Source organism: Lepus europaeus, chromosome 12 (assembly GCF_033115175.1).
Source record: "Lepus europaeus isolate LE1 chromosome 12, mLepTim1.pri, whole genome shotgun sequence".
In the NCBI taxonomy this organism is placed as follows: domain Eukaryota; kingdom Metazoa; phylum Chordata; class Mammalia; order Lagomorpha; family Leporidae; genus Lepus; species Lepus europaeus.
This window is the reverse complement of record NC_084838.1, coordinates 69,890,973-69,908,459: the sequence shown is the minus strand read 5'-3', so window position 1 is coordinate 69,908,459 and position 17,487 is coordinate 69,890,973. Positions and strand designations below refer to the sequence as shown.

The 17,487-nt window shown below is 39.4% G+C and overlaps 1 protein-coding gene across 4 annotated transcripts in view; it reads left to right on the top strand.

The window, feature by feature from the left end:
- Nucleotides 1–17,487, top strand: part of JAK2 (Janus kinase 2) — a 114,218-nt gene that overhangs the window by 31,951 nt on the left and 64,780 nt on the right. For all 4 annotated transcript variants that reach the window (XR_009867648.1, XM_062208306.1, XM_062208304.1 and 1 more), the window contains exon 3: nt 4,640–4,890. Coding sequence is in view for 3 of the 4 variants with exons in the window: in XM_062208306.1 (XP_062064290.1) it covers nt 4,665–4,890 (226 nt within the window). In the remaining variant the exon portion in view is untranslated. The remainder of the gene's footprint in view (nt 1–4,639; nt 4,891–17,487) is intronic.

The following is a 17,487-nucleotide window of genomic DNA, read 5'->3' as shown; positions in this document are numbered from 1 at the left end:
AGAATTTTGAGAGTAAGAGTGAAATATTCTTTCAAACAGAAACTGGCTTAAAAAACCATGGAGCTTCACTAAAAGAACCACTCTGAGGGATATTTCAGCAGGAAAATATATGAAAATATGTGAGTTCAAAAAGAAGGCACAGGATCCCAAAACAATGAAGAGCACAAATTTATGATTCTAGCAGATTTGCTCTCTACTAGTAAGAATTTAAATTGATTTTTTAAACCATTGATTTATTTGAAAGGCAGTTACAGAGACTGAGGGGGAAACAGATCTTCCATCTGTAGGTTCTCTTCCCAAAATGCTGCAGTGGCTGGGGCTGGGCCAGACTGAAGATAGGAGCCAGAAGCTTCATCTAGGTCTCTCACGTAGGTGGCAGGGGCCCAAGCACCTGGACCTTCTTCCTCTGCTTTCCCAGGCACCTTGGTAGGAAGCTAGATTGGAAGAGGAGCAGCCCAACTCAAACTGGTGCCCATATGGGATTCCTGGGTTGCACGTGCCCCAGCCTGCTGCCATGATGCCACCCCCATTGACTTTCTGTATGTTAGAGAAAACATGTCTTAGTTTCATTGATCTTTTCTGTTATTTTTTTCCTAGTCTCTTATTTTATCTCTGATCTTTTATTGTTTCCATTCTTCTGTCAACTTTAGTTTATTCTTTTTCTAGTTCTTTGAAGAGTAATGTTTATGATCTTTCTTTTTTAATGTAGGTATTTATTGCCATGAAGTTTTCCCTTAGAACTGATTTTGCTGCATTTGACTCTAATGAACAAAAAATGATAGTGTAATAGATTATAAGAAACATTTTAAAACTTAGGTATTTTTGCAGAAATAAGTTTTTAAAAGTTGTATTTCCAATTGTTAGTGAATTTCAAAATTCTTGCAGTTTGTTTTAACAATTACGAGTTTTGTTTTGTTTTTTTTTATTTATTTTTTATTTATTTTTTATGACACAAAGTTTTTTTTTTTTTTTTTTTTTTTTTTTAAGATTAAATTCTCAAAAAGGTAGAGTCACAGAGCGGGGATAGGGGAGGATCCTCCATTCTCTATTTCATTCCCCAAATGGCCATAACAGCTGGGGCTGGACCAAGCCAAAGCCAGGAGCCAGGAACTCCCTCTGAGTCTCAAACATAGGTGGTAGGGGCCCAAGTACTAGGGACGTCTTCTGCTGCTTTTCTAGGTGTATTAACAGGTAGCTGCATTAAAAGTGGAGCAGCTGAGACTCTAGCTGGCACTCCTTTGTGGGATGCCAGTGTTGCCTGTTGTAGTTTAACCTGCTGTGTTGCAGTGCCAGCCCCTGTTTTGTTTTCTGCCTTGGAAGCTCTATAAGATGTTATTTGAATAACTAAAGATCAACTCTAATAGAACAAGATCCTTATAGTTGAATGAATGTAGGATTATGTTACTTGTTGTAATTCACTTAATAGCTATTTTTCCTTCCTTTGTATCTGTAGCACCTAGAAGAGAGCTTGGCATATACTAATTGCTATGTGAGTGTTTTTGGTATTATTTCCATCCATTCCTTCTGTTCACAGTTACATCTAGGGAGAGAGTTGTCAAATTTTCATCTCAGTCTCTTTTTTTAAAGATCTATTTATTTATTTAAAAACCAAAGTGCAGAGAGAGGGGGAGAGACACAGAGAGGTCTTCTATCCACTGGTTCTCTTACCAGATGGTTTCAACGGCCAGGGCTGGGACTGGCCGAAGCCAGGAACCAGGGGCTTCCTCCAGGTCTCCCACGAGAGTGGCGGGGCCCAAGCCCCTGGGCCATCCTCTGCTGCTTTTCCTAGGCACATTAGCAGGGAGCTGAATTGGAAGTTGAGCAGCCAGGACTCAAACTGGAGCCCATATAGGATGCCGGCATTGCAGGTGGCTGCTTTCCCTGCTTTGCCAGAACACTGGCCCCAGATTTTCATCTCTTGTCATGAACTTCCTCCAAGTACCAGTATCACAAGTTAGTGACCAGCTGGGATAATTTCCCAACTACCATTCCTAAGTGAAAATGTATAAAATAGTCCTTCTTATTCTCTTCACCTTTCTGTGTCAAGGGGAGTTGCTCTTCTCACTCCCTTATTTCTCTTAGTGGTATTATAGATCTCCCAAGTTTCAAATCTGCCCAGTATTTTTCATTCCCCTGAGATCTTCCATATTCATTTAGTCACCAGGTATCTTTTATATGAGGTGGCTTTAAAAAGTTTATGGAACGTGAAATAAAAGATAAGTTTATTTTGGTACAAAAGAAAATCCATGCATATATAGGGTCCTCAGAATGTTCATGGAAAATGCAAATTATGTAAAAAATTATGTATAAAGTTAAAATTTTGTTTTGCACCCATATACATTTTTGTTTCCATTTTCCCACTAATCTTTTGAAATACCCTTGTGTCACCTCTTACTGTCCAGTTGTTTCTGTTTTGGTTCAGGATCTTACTGTTGCCTAGACTATTGTAGTAGCTTTCTAACTGTTCATCCATTCACCTTTCTAACTTATTGCCCATGGGATAGACTTTAAATTCCTTGGTCTAACATTGAATTCTTTCCTTCCTGAATTTTATACTGTTAGCTAGAATTGGCATTCATTTGCAAGAAACAAAATGTCTGGTGGTCAGTAGGTGTTTCTTGACATTGACTCAGCTACTTTAAAGCAAGCTACAGCTGTTATTTTCTTAGCATTTCTTTCATGGTTGTCTCATGGTTTTGAGGTGACTGCTCTGGGGAAAAAGCAAACAGATCAAATCAGCATAGTTAGTCTCCTTCTAAGGATAGTCCTCAAAGAACTACCCCATGGCTTCCACTTAAATTTCGTTTGCTGAGACTGATTCACGTAGGTAGCTATCCATTTGTGGGAAGAACTGTTTTGTTTTTTGTTGAACATGTAACTATCTCTAACAAAATTTGGCAGGAAGAAAGGGGAAAATGTATATTAGGTAGGTAGGTAGGTAGATAGAATCTTGCCACAAATATCTACCTGTATTGTGAATCTTTTCTCACTGGTATGACTTTTCATATACTTCAGTTCAGCCCAAGTACGCTATGTATTTCATTTCTTTTAATGCTTCATTGCTGTCCTGTTCTCCTAGAATGTCCCCTCTTCATCTAAGTCCATTTTTTCAAGGATTTTGCATTTTTCAAGGTCAGTTAAAAAATCTTACATTTTCTAATAAAATTCATCAGAGTATTCCCATCTTAAAATAGTTTTCCTCCTCCAGACACCAATAAACAACTGTTAGAATTACTCATTTGTTGAGTGATCATGTTGCCTCATGAGATCTCTTCTTCTGTTGTTGTTAACTAATCTTTGTGGATTCTTTTTTAAAAGACTTTTTTATTTGAAAGGCAGAGAGAGAGAGAGAGAGAGAGAGAGAGAGAGAGAGAGAGAGAGAAGTAGATTCCTTCCATCTGCTGGTTCACTCCTCAAATGGCTGCTATAGCTGGGAGGTTTGTCCAGGCTGAAGCCAGGAGCCCAGAACATTAGTTCTCTCATGTTGGTGGCAGAGACCCAAGCACTTAGACCATCTTCTGCTGCTTTCCCAGGTGCATTGGCAGGGAGCTGGGTTGGAAATGGAACAACCAAGCCTCTAACTGGCACTTGGATATGGGATGCCAGGCTTGCAAGCACTGGCTTAACTTGCTGTGCCACAATGCCGGCCCCAGTGTATTGTTTTGATAATGGTACATATTTATGTTATGGTTCCTCAGGTTATTTATTGGAGTCTTAGGAATATCCACATAAAGTTTATTTGTTTATTTATTTATTTATTTATTTATTTAAAAGATTTATTTTATTTTATTTTATTTGAGGACAGAGTTACAGAGAGAGGTAAAGACAGAGAGAGGTCTTCCATCCTCTGGTTCACTCCCCAGATGGCTGCAATGGCCGGAGCTGTGCTGATCCGAAGCCAGGAGACAGGAGCTTCTTCCAGGTCTCCCATGTGGGTGCAAGATCCCAAGGACTTGGGCCATCTTCTACTGCTTTCCCAGGCCATAGCAGAGAGCTGGATGGGAAGAGGAACAGCCAGGACTCGAACCGGCGCCCATATGGGATGCTGGTGCTTCAGGCCAGGGCATTAACCCACTGTTCCACAGTGCCAGCCCAAAAATAAAGTTTATAATCTGATTTCTTGCACTGTGCTTTGTATGGTGTAGTAGACTATTTGTTTAGTTAATGAATTTGATAGAATCACTGATGTTAATAAGAGTCCTTTTTAAAAAAATATTTATTTTATTCATTTGAAAGGCAGAGTTAGAGAGGTGGAGAGAGAAAGAGAGGGAGAGGGAGAGGGAGAGAGAGAGAGAGAGAGAGAGAGAGAGAGAAATCTTCCATTTGCTGGTTCTCTTTTCAAATGGCCGCAGTGGTAGGACTGGGCCAGGCTGAAGCTAGGAGTTTCATCTGGATCTCACATAGCAGTGCAGGGGCCCAGTGACTTGGGCCATCTTCTGCTACTTTCCCAGGTGCTTTAGCAGGGAGCTTGAGCAGAAGTGGAGCAGCTGAGACTTGAAATGGTGTCCATATATTTCCGGTGTTGCAGGTGGAGGTTAATCCATTACAACTCCATGCCAATACCAAAAAAACTTGTTTGTATATGAAGGATACTTCAGCAATGTCACTTTGATTTTAACTTCATTATTTTCTCTTATAGGCAAATGTTCTGAAGAAGACTCTTCATGGGAATGGCTTGTCTTACAATGACAGAAATGGAAGAAACATCTACAACTCCTATACATCAGAATGGTGATATTCCTGGAAATCCTAATTCTGTGAAACAGATAGATCCAGTCCTTCAGGTGTATCTTTACCATTCACTTGGGAAAGCTGAGGGAGATTATCTCATCTTCCCAACTGGGGAGTATGTTGCAGAAGAAATTTGTGTTGCTGCTTCTAAAGCTTGTGGTTAGTATTATCTTTTTATTAATAGATCATTGCTTTAATTATGCTACTCTTACCAGTATACTTATATATTTTGGAGAGAGAGATTTTAAAAAATACTTAAACGGCTAGCAGATATGTCTTCACATGCATAAAAAATGAGAACATCACTAAAGGAGAACTTAAAGTAAATCTGCTTTGGGCTAGTTATCAGAATAAATTAAAGCCTATAAATGTTTGCTGAGTACTGTTTATAAGACTAGGTAAGATAATTAAAGAATCTTACCATGGGATCTCATGACATAGAGTAATCTTAAATCTATATTTTACGAGTAGTCTGAAAGCAAATATCAGTATGTTGGGTATGTATTTTGAATTCATTAGATATTTTATAGCTATAACTGACAACTCATTTCATTCCAGTTAGCTTCTGAAGACTGTTATCAATATTTCCTCATATATATTTTTGTTGCTTCTTGGTATATCTTTGAAGTTATTTTTTTAAAAGGTTTGTTTATTTATTTGAAAGAGTTACACAGAGAGAGAAGGAGAGGCAGAAGCAGAGGCAGAAAGAGTGAGAGAGAAAGAGAGAGAGAGAGGTCTTCGACCCACTGGTTCACTCCCTAATTGGCTGCAATGGCCAGAGCTGTGCCAATACGAAGTCAGGAGCCAGGAACTTCTTCCAGGTCTCCCACATGGGCGCAGGGGCCATTTCCTACTGCTTTCCCAAGCCATAGCAGAGAGTTGGATTGGAGTAGAGCAGCTGGGACATGAACCAGCACCCATATGGGATGCTGACACTGCAGACAGTGGCTTTACCTGCTACACCATAGTAACAGCCCCTGAAGTTATTTTTATACTTGAGTTCTAATTATAATATCTGTCTATCCCTAACTAAAACTATGTACCATAGAATTCTCTTTAGAGTAGACACATTTCACTGGAACACTGAAGTTACCAAAGAATCCATTATTATGATATCTAATTTTTAAGTGCTCTTTCAATTAAAATATGAACGGATATTTGTTTTTGTTTTGAAGCATAGCAGTATGATTTTAATTCTAGAAGAAAATGAAATGGTTGACATAGTATTTATAAGAACAGGAACTTATCCTTGTGTTACTGAATATCATAGAGTAAGTTAGATGACCAGCATAGGTCAGAATTGCCCATTAAATGTAAGAGGGGCCAGTGCTGTGGCACAGCAAATTAAAGCCCTGGCCTGAAGTGCTGGCATCCCATATGGGTGCTGGTTCTAGTCTTGGCTGCTCCTCTTCCGATCCAGCTCTCTGCTATGGCCTGAGAAAGCAGTAGAAGATGGCCCAAGTCCTTGGGCCCCTGCACCCAAGTGGGAGACCTGGAAGAAGCTCCTGGCTCCTGGCTTTGGATCCGCTCAGCTCTGGCTGTTGGCGGCCATCTGGGGAGTGAACCAGCAGATGGAAGACCGCTCTCTCTGTCTCTACCTCTCTCTGTAACTCTGTCTTCAAATAAATAAAAATAAAAAGATTTAAAAAAAAAAATGCAAGTTAGAGGGAATGATTTCCATATATCCAATTTTGAAGTATTAAAATATGGCAATGCTGGCCGGCGCCGTAGCTCAACAGGCTAATCCTCCGCCTTGCGGCGCCGGCACACCGGGTTCTAGTCCCGGTCGGGGCACTGGATTCTGTCCCGGTTGCCCCTCTTCCAGGCCAGCTCTCCGCTGTGGCCAGGGAGTGCAGTGGAGGATGGCCCAAGTCCTTGGGCCCTGCACCCCATGGGAGACCAGGAGAAGCACCTGGCTCCTGCCATCGGATCAGCGCGGTGTGCCGGCTGCAGCATGTTGGCCACAGCGGCCATTGGAGGGTGAACCAATGGAAAAGGAAGCACTTTCTCTTTGTCTCCCTCTCTCACTTTCCTCTCTGCCTGTCAAAATAAATAAATTAATTAATTAATTAAATTTAAAAAATAAAAAAAATTATGGCAATGCTTACTAATACAAATTGGAAAATGGCTGATTTGAATTTATAAACAATATGAATTCATTTAAATAATTATTTTAAAAGTACAGTTTTTTTTAACATTCTCTTTTCTCTTTTTGAAAGACTTATTTATTTATTTATTTGAAAGGCAGAAATACAAAGAGAGAGAGAGAGAGTGAGAAAGAGAAATCTTCCATCCACTGATTCATTCCCCAAATGGCTGCAATGGCCAGGGATGGGCCAGACCCAAGCCAGGAGCTTCTTTTAGGTCTACCACGTGGGTTGAGGGGCCCAAGCATTTGGGCCATCCTCTGTTGCTTTCCCAGGTGATTTGCACTTCTGGATCAGAAGTGGAGCAGCCAGGACTCAAACCGGCATCCATATGGGATACTGGCACTGCAGACAGAGGCTTAACCCTCTATACCACAGTGCTAGCCAGTTCTTTGTAAAACAAGATTTATTTATTTACTTGAAAGGCAGAGTGATAGAGGAGGAGAGGGGGAGAAACAGAAATTTTCTGTCTGCTGGTTCACTCCTCAAATGGCTGCAACAGCTATGACTGGGCCAGACTGAAGTTAGAAATCTGAAACTCCATTCTGGTCTCCCCCTTGGGTAATAGGAACTTAAGCACTTGGGCCATCTTCTGTTGATTTTCCAGGCACATTAGTGGGAAGCTGGATCCAAAGTGAAGTCAGGACTCAGGCCCATGGTCCGATATGGCATGCTGACATTGCTGGCAAGAGTTTAACCCCACTTAACCCCACAATATCTGCCCTGAATGTTTCTTTAAATACTTACAAAATGTATACTTTATTTAAAAGCAGAGTGTTAATTGCATTTGAAAATCCCACTGCCCAATGTAGTTTTCAAGAAGCTACACATCTAAGGCTTGTCTAAAACCAATTTGATACAAGTTTCAATGTAACTATGTTTCTGACTAAAACTATTTCAACATAGTAGTATTTTTTTGAACCTGCAAATTTTACCTCATTTTAATGGTGATTTTTAACTCAGTCCATATTAAGATGCTGATTAAATGTTCAGTATCTTTGATAATTTGTTACATAACAGATGCAAGAACTGCATAGAGCACATGAAGTTTAACCATCATCCTTTCACATTTATTTATAAAGTTTTAAATTTGGGAACTGAATAAAAGAGAATAATATGTGGGACAAAATTTGCCATTGTAGTTCTTCCTTTTCTGTAGTGGTCCCTTTATAGTTCCATTAACTAATGAATAGGAGGCTAGTGAAGATGAGACAGTGTGAAAAGAGAGGTGTTGATTGCAAGTGGAAGGCTAGTGACAGACCTCAGGCACTAAACTGTTTTTGTCCTTTATTTTTTGTCAATCCCATATTTTCTTTCTTTCTTACTGAACACAAAGTTAGAAGCAAGTTCAGTTGGCCGCTTTGTATTTTTCTAATAGTTGATTTGAACCTTACCTATCTACCAAGAAGAGAGCTACTGATTATATAGCTATTAAAAATTATGGATCTGAAGACTATATAATGAAAAATACTTTTAATGTTAATTTAAAAAATTTACTTTTTATTTTTAAAATTTTGGATACACATGAAATACCTGTTTTTGTGGGGTGCAGTACAATATTTCAACACAAATACAAAGCATAAATCAATTGTACTAGGCAAGTATCTCTTCCATTTCCTTTGTCATGACCTGCAGTCCTGAGAAATACCAGAACCCGTTAATTTCACCCAGTTGCATTTTGGTACCCATTATCAAATCAACCTCCACTTCCTCCATCCTTTCTAGCATTTAGAAATTGCTGTTTTAGATTTATATCATCTATGTTTGTGTATATATACTTAAACTGTCACTTGGGAGAAAACATGCAGTATTTGTCTTTCTATGTCTGGGTAATTTGACTTAACATAATGGTCTCTAGTTTCATCCATTTTGCTACAGATGTGAAAATTAATTCCTTTCTGTAGCTGAATAATAATTCACTGTACAGACATGCATACCATATTTTCTTTACCCATTAACTTACTGATGGGAAGTTTGATGATTTTATATCTTGGCTTGTATGAATAGTGCTACAGCAAACTTAAGAGTGTGGGTATATTTTTATATGCTAATGTCATTTCCTTTGGTTATACATTCAGAAGTGAGATAGTGGGTTTTATGGTAGCTCCTTATAGTTTTTTGAAAAAACTACTATACTATTCTTTGTGGCTAAACTAACTTGCATTCCCACCAACATTGTGTTAGGGTTCCCTTTTCTCTACATCCTTGCCAGACTGGATTTCAATTCAGGTCTTCCACATTGGTGACAGAGACCTAAGTTCTTAAACCATCATCTGCTGCCTTCAGGATCATATAAGCAGAAAGCTGGATTAAAAGCAGAGGAGCAGGGGCCAGCGCTGTGGCACAACAGGTTAAAGCCCTGGCCTGAAGCACCAGCATCCCATATGGGCGCTGGTTCAAGTCCTGTCTGCTCCTCTTCCGATCCAGCTCTCTGCTATGGCCTGGGATAGCAGTGGAAGATGGCCCATGTCTTTGGGCCCCTGCACCCACTTGGGAGACCTGGAAGAAGCTCCTGGCTCCTGGCTTTGGGTCAGCTCAGCTCTGGCTGTTGCAGCCATCTGGGGAGTGAACCAGCGGATGGAAGACCTCTCTCTATCTGTCTCTACCTCTCTCTGTAACTCTGTTTTCATTTTTATTTTATTTTATTTTATTTTATTTTATTTTTTTATTTTTGACAGGCAGAGTGGACAGTGAGAGAGAGACAGAGAGAAAGGTCTTCCTTTGCTTTTGGTTCACCCTCCAATGGCCACTGCGGTAGGCACGCTGCAGCCGGCACACTGCGCTGATCCGATGGCAGGAGCCAGGTGCTTCTCTTGGTCTCCCATGGGGTGCAGGGCCCAAGGACTTGGGCCATCCTCCACTGCACTCCCTGGCCACAGCGGAGAGCTGGCCTGGAAGAGGGGCAACCGGGACAGAATCCAGTGCCCCGACCGGGACTAGAACCCGGTGTGCTGGCGCCGCAAGGCGGAGGATTAGCCTAGTGAGCCGTGGCGCCGGCCGTAACTCTGTTTTCAAATAAATAAAATAAATATTAAAAAAAAAAGAAAAGCAAAGGAGCAGACACTTGAATCAAGTATTCTTTTTTGGCAACTTAACCACTGTGCCATATACCAGTCCCTATCTTTGATTTGTCTTCTTTTTTTCTATAGTGTAGCTCAAATTTTTAATTTCATTTCATTAATCTTTTGTGTTATTTTTTCATTCTATTTCATTTATTTTTTGCTTTTTTTTTTTAGAGATTTATTTATTTATTTGAAAGTCAGAGTTACACAGAGAGAGGAGAGGCAGAGAGAGAGAGAGAGAGAGAGGTCTTCCATCCAATGGTTCACTCTCCAATTGGCTGCAACAGTTGGAGCTGTGCCGATCCAAAGCCAGGAACCAGGAGCTTATTCCAGGTCTCCCAAGTGGGTGCAGGGGCCCAAGGACTTGGGCCATCTTCTACTGCTTTCCCAGGCCATAGCAGAGAGCTGGATGGGAAGTGGAGCAGCCAGGACTCAAACCGGTGCCCAAATGGGATGCCAGCACTGCAGGTGGCGGCTTTACCCGCTAAGCCACAGCGCCAACCCCCATTTATTTCTTTTATTATGTCTTGTCTTCTAACTTTAGGTCTGTTTTTTTTTTTCTTCTTTATTTTTTTTTAGGGCCTTGAGATGTATTGTTAGGTTTATTTATTTGGTATATTTCCATTTTATTGATTTAGCTTCTTATTGCTCTAAAGTTTCCTCATAGTATTGCTTTTGCTGTATCCTATAACTTTTGATATGTTTCCATTTCCATTAGTTTCAAGGCGTTTTTGAATTTCTCTAGTTATGACCCATTGTTTATTGAGGAATGTGTTGTTCAATTTTCCATGTATTTGTATAATTTCTAATATTTCTTTTTGTTGTTGATTTCCAGTTTTATCCCATTGTCATAACAAAAGATACTTGATAAGATTTTGATATTTTTTGAATTTGTTGAGACTTAGCTTTGTGTGGCCTACTATAGTGTTTATCTTGCAGAATGTGTACTAATGAAAAGAATATGTACTATGCACATGTTGGATGGAATATTCTGAAAATGTCTACTTGATCTATTTGGCCCATAGTATAGATAGCTCTGTTGTGTCTGTTATTTAGTTAGTGAATTATTTTTGCATGATCTGTCTATTGATGAAAGTGGAGTGTTGAAGGATGCCAGTATTATTGTGTTGGGATTTATATGTCTGTTTAGATCCAGTAACTTTTTTTTTTTAAATAAAAGTGAGTGTGCCAGAATTAAGTTCGCATATACATTTACAATGGTCATATATTCTTGCAGACTTCATCCCTTGATCATTTTTTTTAAGATTTATTTTTATGAAAGTCAGAGTTACACAAAGAGAGAAGGAAAGGCAGAGAGAGATATAGAGGGAGAGAGGTCTTCCATTCGCTGGTTCACTCCACAGTTGACCGCAATGGCCAGAGCTGCGCCATTCTGAAGCCAGGAGCCAGGAGCTTCTTCCAGGTCTCCCACACAGGTGCATGGGCCCAAGGACTTAGACCATCTTCTACTGCTTTCCCAGACCATAGCAGAGAGCTGGATTGGAAGTGGGGTAGCCAGGACTTGAACCGGCGCACATATGGGATGCCAGCACTGCAGGCAGCGGCTTTATCCGCTGCGCCACAGCACCGGCTCCATACCTTGATCATCACAAAGTAGCTTTGTCTCTTTTTAGTTTTTGTAAAGTCCATTTTGTCTGATATAAGTATAGCTACTCCTGCTTGCTTTCTGTTTCCATTTACATGAGTATCTTTGTTTTTTTTTTTACTTTAAATCTGCATGCATCTTTATTGTTGAAATGAATTTCTTATAGATAGCATATTATTGGTTCTTGTTTTATCATCCATTCAACCAGTCTGTTTCTCTGAATTGGAGAATTCAGACCATTTATCTTTAAAATTATTGATGGTAATTATGGCTTAAGTCCTATCATTTCTTCATTAAAATTTCTTCTGTTTTGAATATCCTTTGTTCTTTTCTTAGTGGGTTTTATACTCTCACATATTTTTATGGTGGAGAGTATCATTCTTTCTGTATATAGTATTTTTTTTCTAAAGAAATCTTTTATTTAATGAGTACAGATTTCAAAAGTAAAACTTTAGGAATATAGTGATTCTTTCCACCATACCTGCCCTCCTATGCCCACTCCCACCCCATCTCCTCCTCCCTCTCCCATTCCCAGTCCCATTCTACTTTAATATTCATTTTCAATTAACTTTATACACAGAAGACCAACTCTGTTCTAAGTAAGGATTTCACCAATTTGCGCGCACACACACATACACACACACAAACTGAGAACAAGTTTTGCAGTTAATTCTCATAATACAACTCATTGAGGACAGAAATCCTGCATGGGAAGCAAGTGCACAGTGACTCCTGTTGTTAATTTAACAATTAATACTCTTAAGTATGACATCAGTGATCACCTGAGGCTGTTGACATATGCTGCCAAGGCTGTGAAAGCCTTTTGAATCCACAGTCTTCGTAGGTATTTAAACAAGGCCACAAGCAAAGTGGAAGTTCTCTCCTCCCTTCAGAGAAAGGTACATCCTTCTTTGATGGCCCCTTCTTTCCACTGGGATCTCACAGAGATTCTTCATGTAGGACTCTTTTTTTTTTTTTTTGCCACATTGTCTTGGTTTTCCATGCCTGAAATTCATCATGGGCTTTTCAGCCAGACCTTAAGGGCTGATTCTGAGGTCAGAGTGCTTTTAAAGCCTGTCATGTTATGAGTTGGCTGTGTGGACTGCTTCCCCTGTTGGATGGAACATTATCTCATTTTTAATTCTATCTATTATTATTATCAGACATTTGGTCTTATTTAAATGATCCCTTTAACACTTAATCCTATCTATATGTCCCATTAAGTATGTTTTGTAAGGCTGGCAAGGTGGTGATGAATTCTTTCAGTTACATGTCTTGCATTTGCATTTGCAAAAGAGAGCTTTCACTGAGTATAGAGTATTCTGGTGTTTTTTTCTTTTTTTTCCTTTATTCCTTTCTTTTTCTTTATAGAACTTGGAACACGTATTTCCATTCCCTCCTGGCTTTTAAAGTTTCTTTTGAAAAATCTGGCTGTCAATCTAATTGGAGTTGGAATAAACATGCCCTGGCTCTTTTCTCTTAAAAAAATTTTTTTTAAGTTTTATTTGATTTATGTGAAAGGCGGAGTTAGAGAGAGGCAGAGCCAGAGAGAGAGAGGAGAGAGGGAGGTAGGTCTTCCATCCGCTGGTTCACTCTCCAGATGGCCGCAACAGCTGGAGCTGGCTGATCCGAAGCCAGGAGCCAGGAGCTTCTACCAGGTCTCCCATGTGGGTACAGGGTCCCAAGGACTTGAGCCATCTTCCACTGCTATCCCAGGCCATAAGCAGAGAGCTGGATCAGAAGTGAAGCAGCTGGGACTCAAACTGGCACCCATATGGCATGCTGGCACTGCAGGTGGCAGCTTTACCTGCTAAGCCACAGCGACAGCCTCTTCTCTTACAAATTTTAGTATTCTCCCAAGGTGTTGTGTAATTTTGAGTTGGACTGTGATGTGTTATGGTAAGATTCTTTTGTGGTCCTACCTATTTGGTATCCTATAGATACTTGAATGTCCATATCTTTCTAGAGATAAGAGAAATTTTCAGCTACTTTTTTCATTGTATATATTTTCTAATACCCTTCTCTTTCCTTCTGCTTCAGGAATCCCAAAAACTCAAATAAAATATTGTTTCTTTTAATGGTGTTCCAGAGATCTTGGAGGCTATGTTCCATTTTGTTTTTGTCTGACAGATATTTCAAAAGACCCAAATTCAAGTTCAGATGTTTTTTCTTCTGCTTGATCTAGTCTGTTACTGAAGATTTATTTGACTTACTGTATTTATGTCTAATATTTCTGTTTGTTTCTTTTCTAATATCTCCATCTCTGTTGAATTTCATATTCATTTTATGCACTGATTTCCTAATTTCATTTATATTTATTCTGTTGCATCTCTCTGAGTGACCTTATAATAATTCTTTTAAATTCCTTTTTACACATTTTGTCTGTTTCCTTGTAATCTGATATTAAATTATTATTATGTTTCTCCCTCCTTCCCTCCTTCCTTTCCCTTCTTCCTTCCCCTTCCCTTTCTCCGTCTCCTTTCCTTCTTTCTTTTTCTTGTTCTCTCACTCTCGCTGTTGCTCTCTCTCTCTCATTTCTTCGTAGAGTGAGTTCGGAAGAGTTATCTCCCTTTTAATTAATTCAAATAGATTGGGAAGAATTGGTATTCTTAACATAAACATTCTGTAAACTTCAACCATCCAGTTCTGGGCTTGGCTTTATTGGGAAACTTGTTATTGTTTCAGTCTTCTTATTTGTTGTAGGTCTGTGCAGATTTTCTGTGTCTTCATGATTGAGTTTGGTAGATTATGTTTTTCCAGACACTTATTCATTTATTTAAGATTTAGGAATTTTCTGGGGGCCAGCACTAAGGCATAGCAAGTTAAACCTCCCCCTGTGATGCCGGCATCCCATATGGTTGCCAGTTGGAGTCCTGGCTGCACCATTCTGATCCAGCTCCCTGCTAATGAGCCTGGGAGAGCAGCAGAATATGGCTCAACTGCTTTGGCCCCTGCACCCATGTGGGAGACCCAGAAGTTCCTTGCTCCTGGCATCAGCCTGGCCCAGCTCTGGCCATTGCAGCCATTTGGGGAGTAAACTAGCAGGTAGAAGATCTTCTCTCTGTCTCTTCCTCTCTCTGTAACTCTGCCTTTCAAATAAGTAAAAAATAAATTTGCCTTTCAGATAAATAAAAAATAAATCTTTAAAGAAAAAATAATTTTCTGGTGCCATAATGATTCTTTTTGTATTTCTGTGATTTTGCTTGTCATGTCTCCTTTTTCATCTTTTTTTAAACATTCATAGTATTTTATTTATTTATTTTTATAAGATTTATTTATTTGAAAGTCAAAGTTACAGAAAGACAGAGAGAGAGAGAGAGAGAGAGAGAGAGAGAGAGGTCTTCCATCTGCTGGTTCACTCCCCAGTTGGCCACAACAGCTGGAAATGTGCCGATCTGAAGCCAGGAGCCAGGAGCTTCTTCCAGGTCTCCCATGTGGGTGCAGGATCCCAAGGACTTGGGCCATCTTCTACTGCTTTCCCAGACCATAGCAGAGAGCTGAATTGAAGTGGAGCAGCCGGGACTCGAACTGGCACCCATATGGGATGCCAGCACTGCAGGCGGTGGCTTTACCTGCTGTGCCACAGTACCGGCCACTCCTTCTTCATCTTTGATTTTATTTACTTTGATATTCTCTTTTTTTCCTTGGTTGATAAAGATGACAATTTGTTTGCTTTTTAAAATAAAACCAGCTCTTTTTTGTTCTTGTTGATCTTTTGTATTATTTTGTCTTTAGCCTCTATTTCAGTTCTTTATTAATTTTTTATTTCCACTAATCTTGGGATTAATTTTTTGTTTCTTTTATGTCCTTTAATTACATCAATTTGTTTATTTGTAATAAACAAATATATATGGAGGCATTTATTGCTTTAAATGTCCCTGTTAGTTTTTGCTGTATCCCATAGATTTTGGTATGTTTTCCTTTGTTTCAAGAAATAGTTTAACTTTCCTTTGAATTGTTCATTGACCCATTATTTATTCAAGATTATTTGTTTAATGTCTATGCATTTCTACTGATTTTAAAATTTCTCATTAATTTCTATTTATTATTATTTTTAAATTTGTTAAGATCTGTTTTGTGGCCTATTATTCAGTCAGTCCTAGAGAATGTTTCTTGTGCTGATGAGGAGAATGTTCTGCAGCTGTTGGATGAAGTGTTCTATAAGTTCTGCAGTCTGTTTGGTCTGTATAACTCTTACAACTGTAGTGTTTTGTTGGCTTTTGGTCTGGATGCTGTCTGTTGAGAATGGGTCTGTTGAAGTCCTCAGCTGTTAGTATTGAAGTCCATCTCTCCCTTAAGTTCTAATAATGTTTACTCTACATAGTTGGGTGTTACAGAATTATGTGCATATATATTTACAATTGTTATTTTCTCTTATTGAGTTGATTCTTTCATCATAGTGATTTTCTTTGTCACTTTTTATGGTTTTTCTCTTAAAGTTCATTTTATTTGTAAAAAGTATTGAAGTTCTTATAGTTTGACTGTGAATTGTCTTGGAGAGGACCTCTTAGGGTCTAATCTAATTGGATTCCTTTGAGGTTCCTGGATCTGGATGTCCATATCTTTTCCAAGATTTTTGGATGTTTTCAGCTGTTATTTCCTTGAATAAGTTTTCTATTTCTTCTCCCTTCTCATTCCGGAACATTCATAACGTGCCATAAGTATCATACACTTTCATTCTGTTTAAATTTTTTATCTTTTGGTTTGTTGTTACTGGATTATTTTAAAATTCTTTCAGCTGTTGTTGAACCTCCAAATTTTTCTTTTTTAGCTTCATTTATTAAGTTCTTCAGCTTCAGGATTTTTGTTTGGTTATTCTTTGTGATGTTTCTTTGCTGAATTTCTTACTTATATTATGAATTCCTAATTTTGTTGTATTTTCTGTATTCTCTTGTGTCTCTACATTTTCTTGAAACCATCAGCATCATTATTACTGTTTTTGCATACAGTGTGTGCTATTTTATTGGGTCTCAAAAGCTTTAAATACACAATGGGCTGATGAGGGAGCATTGTGGACATGCTAACATTTGAGAATAATCATATCAGAGAAATCACATCATCAAGTTGATTAATGAGTTGGATAAGAAAGGCAGTCTGGGATAGAGGTACATGCCAGAATTGCACCCACCTCCAGGACTCATCTGTGCCTAAGTTTGTCTCACTGAAATATATTTCACAGCATGTGGAATTCTAAGGTGGTTTTCTTTTCTTTCTTTCTTTTTTTTTTAAGGTTTATTTTATTTATTTGACAGAGTTACAGAGAGAGAGAGAGGTGTTCTATCTGCTGGTTCACTCCCTAAATGGCTGCAATGGCTGGAGGAGTTGAGCCAATCTGAAGCTAGGAGCCAGGAGTTTTTTCTGGGTCTCCCACGTGGGTGCAGGGACCACAGGACTTAGGCCATCTTCCATTGCTTTCTCAGACCATAGCAGAGAGCAGAATCGGAAGTGGGACAGCTGGTACTTGAACTAGTGCCCATATAGGATGCCAGCCCTGCAGTCCGGGGCTTTAACCCACTGCGCCACAGTACCGGCCCCTCTTTCTTTCCTTCTTTTTCCCCCTTCCCTGCCCTTCCCTGCCTTCTTCCATCTGCTACTTCACTCTTAAGATGGCCACAAAGGCCAGAGCTGAGCTGATCCGAAGCTAGGACCTTCTTCTGGGTCTCCCATGTGGTACAGGGTCCCAAGCACTGTGCCATCTTCCACTGCTTTCCCAGGCCATAGCAGAGAGCCAGATCAGAAGTGGAACAGTTGGGACTTGAACCTGCGCCCATGTAGGATGCTGGCACTGCAGGCAATGGCTTACCCACTATACCACAGCGCCTGCCCAGGTTTTCTTGTTTTTCACTTGTTCTTTTAGTATGCTACTTCACTGCTTTTGATTTTCAATTTTCAAGGTATTATTGAAAACGACTTGTCATTTTACCTTTGAAAGTAACATGTT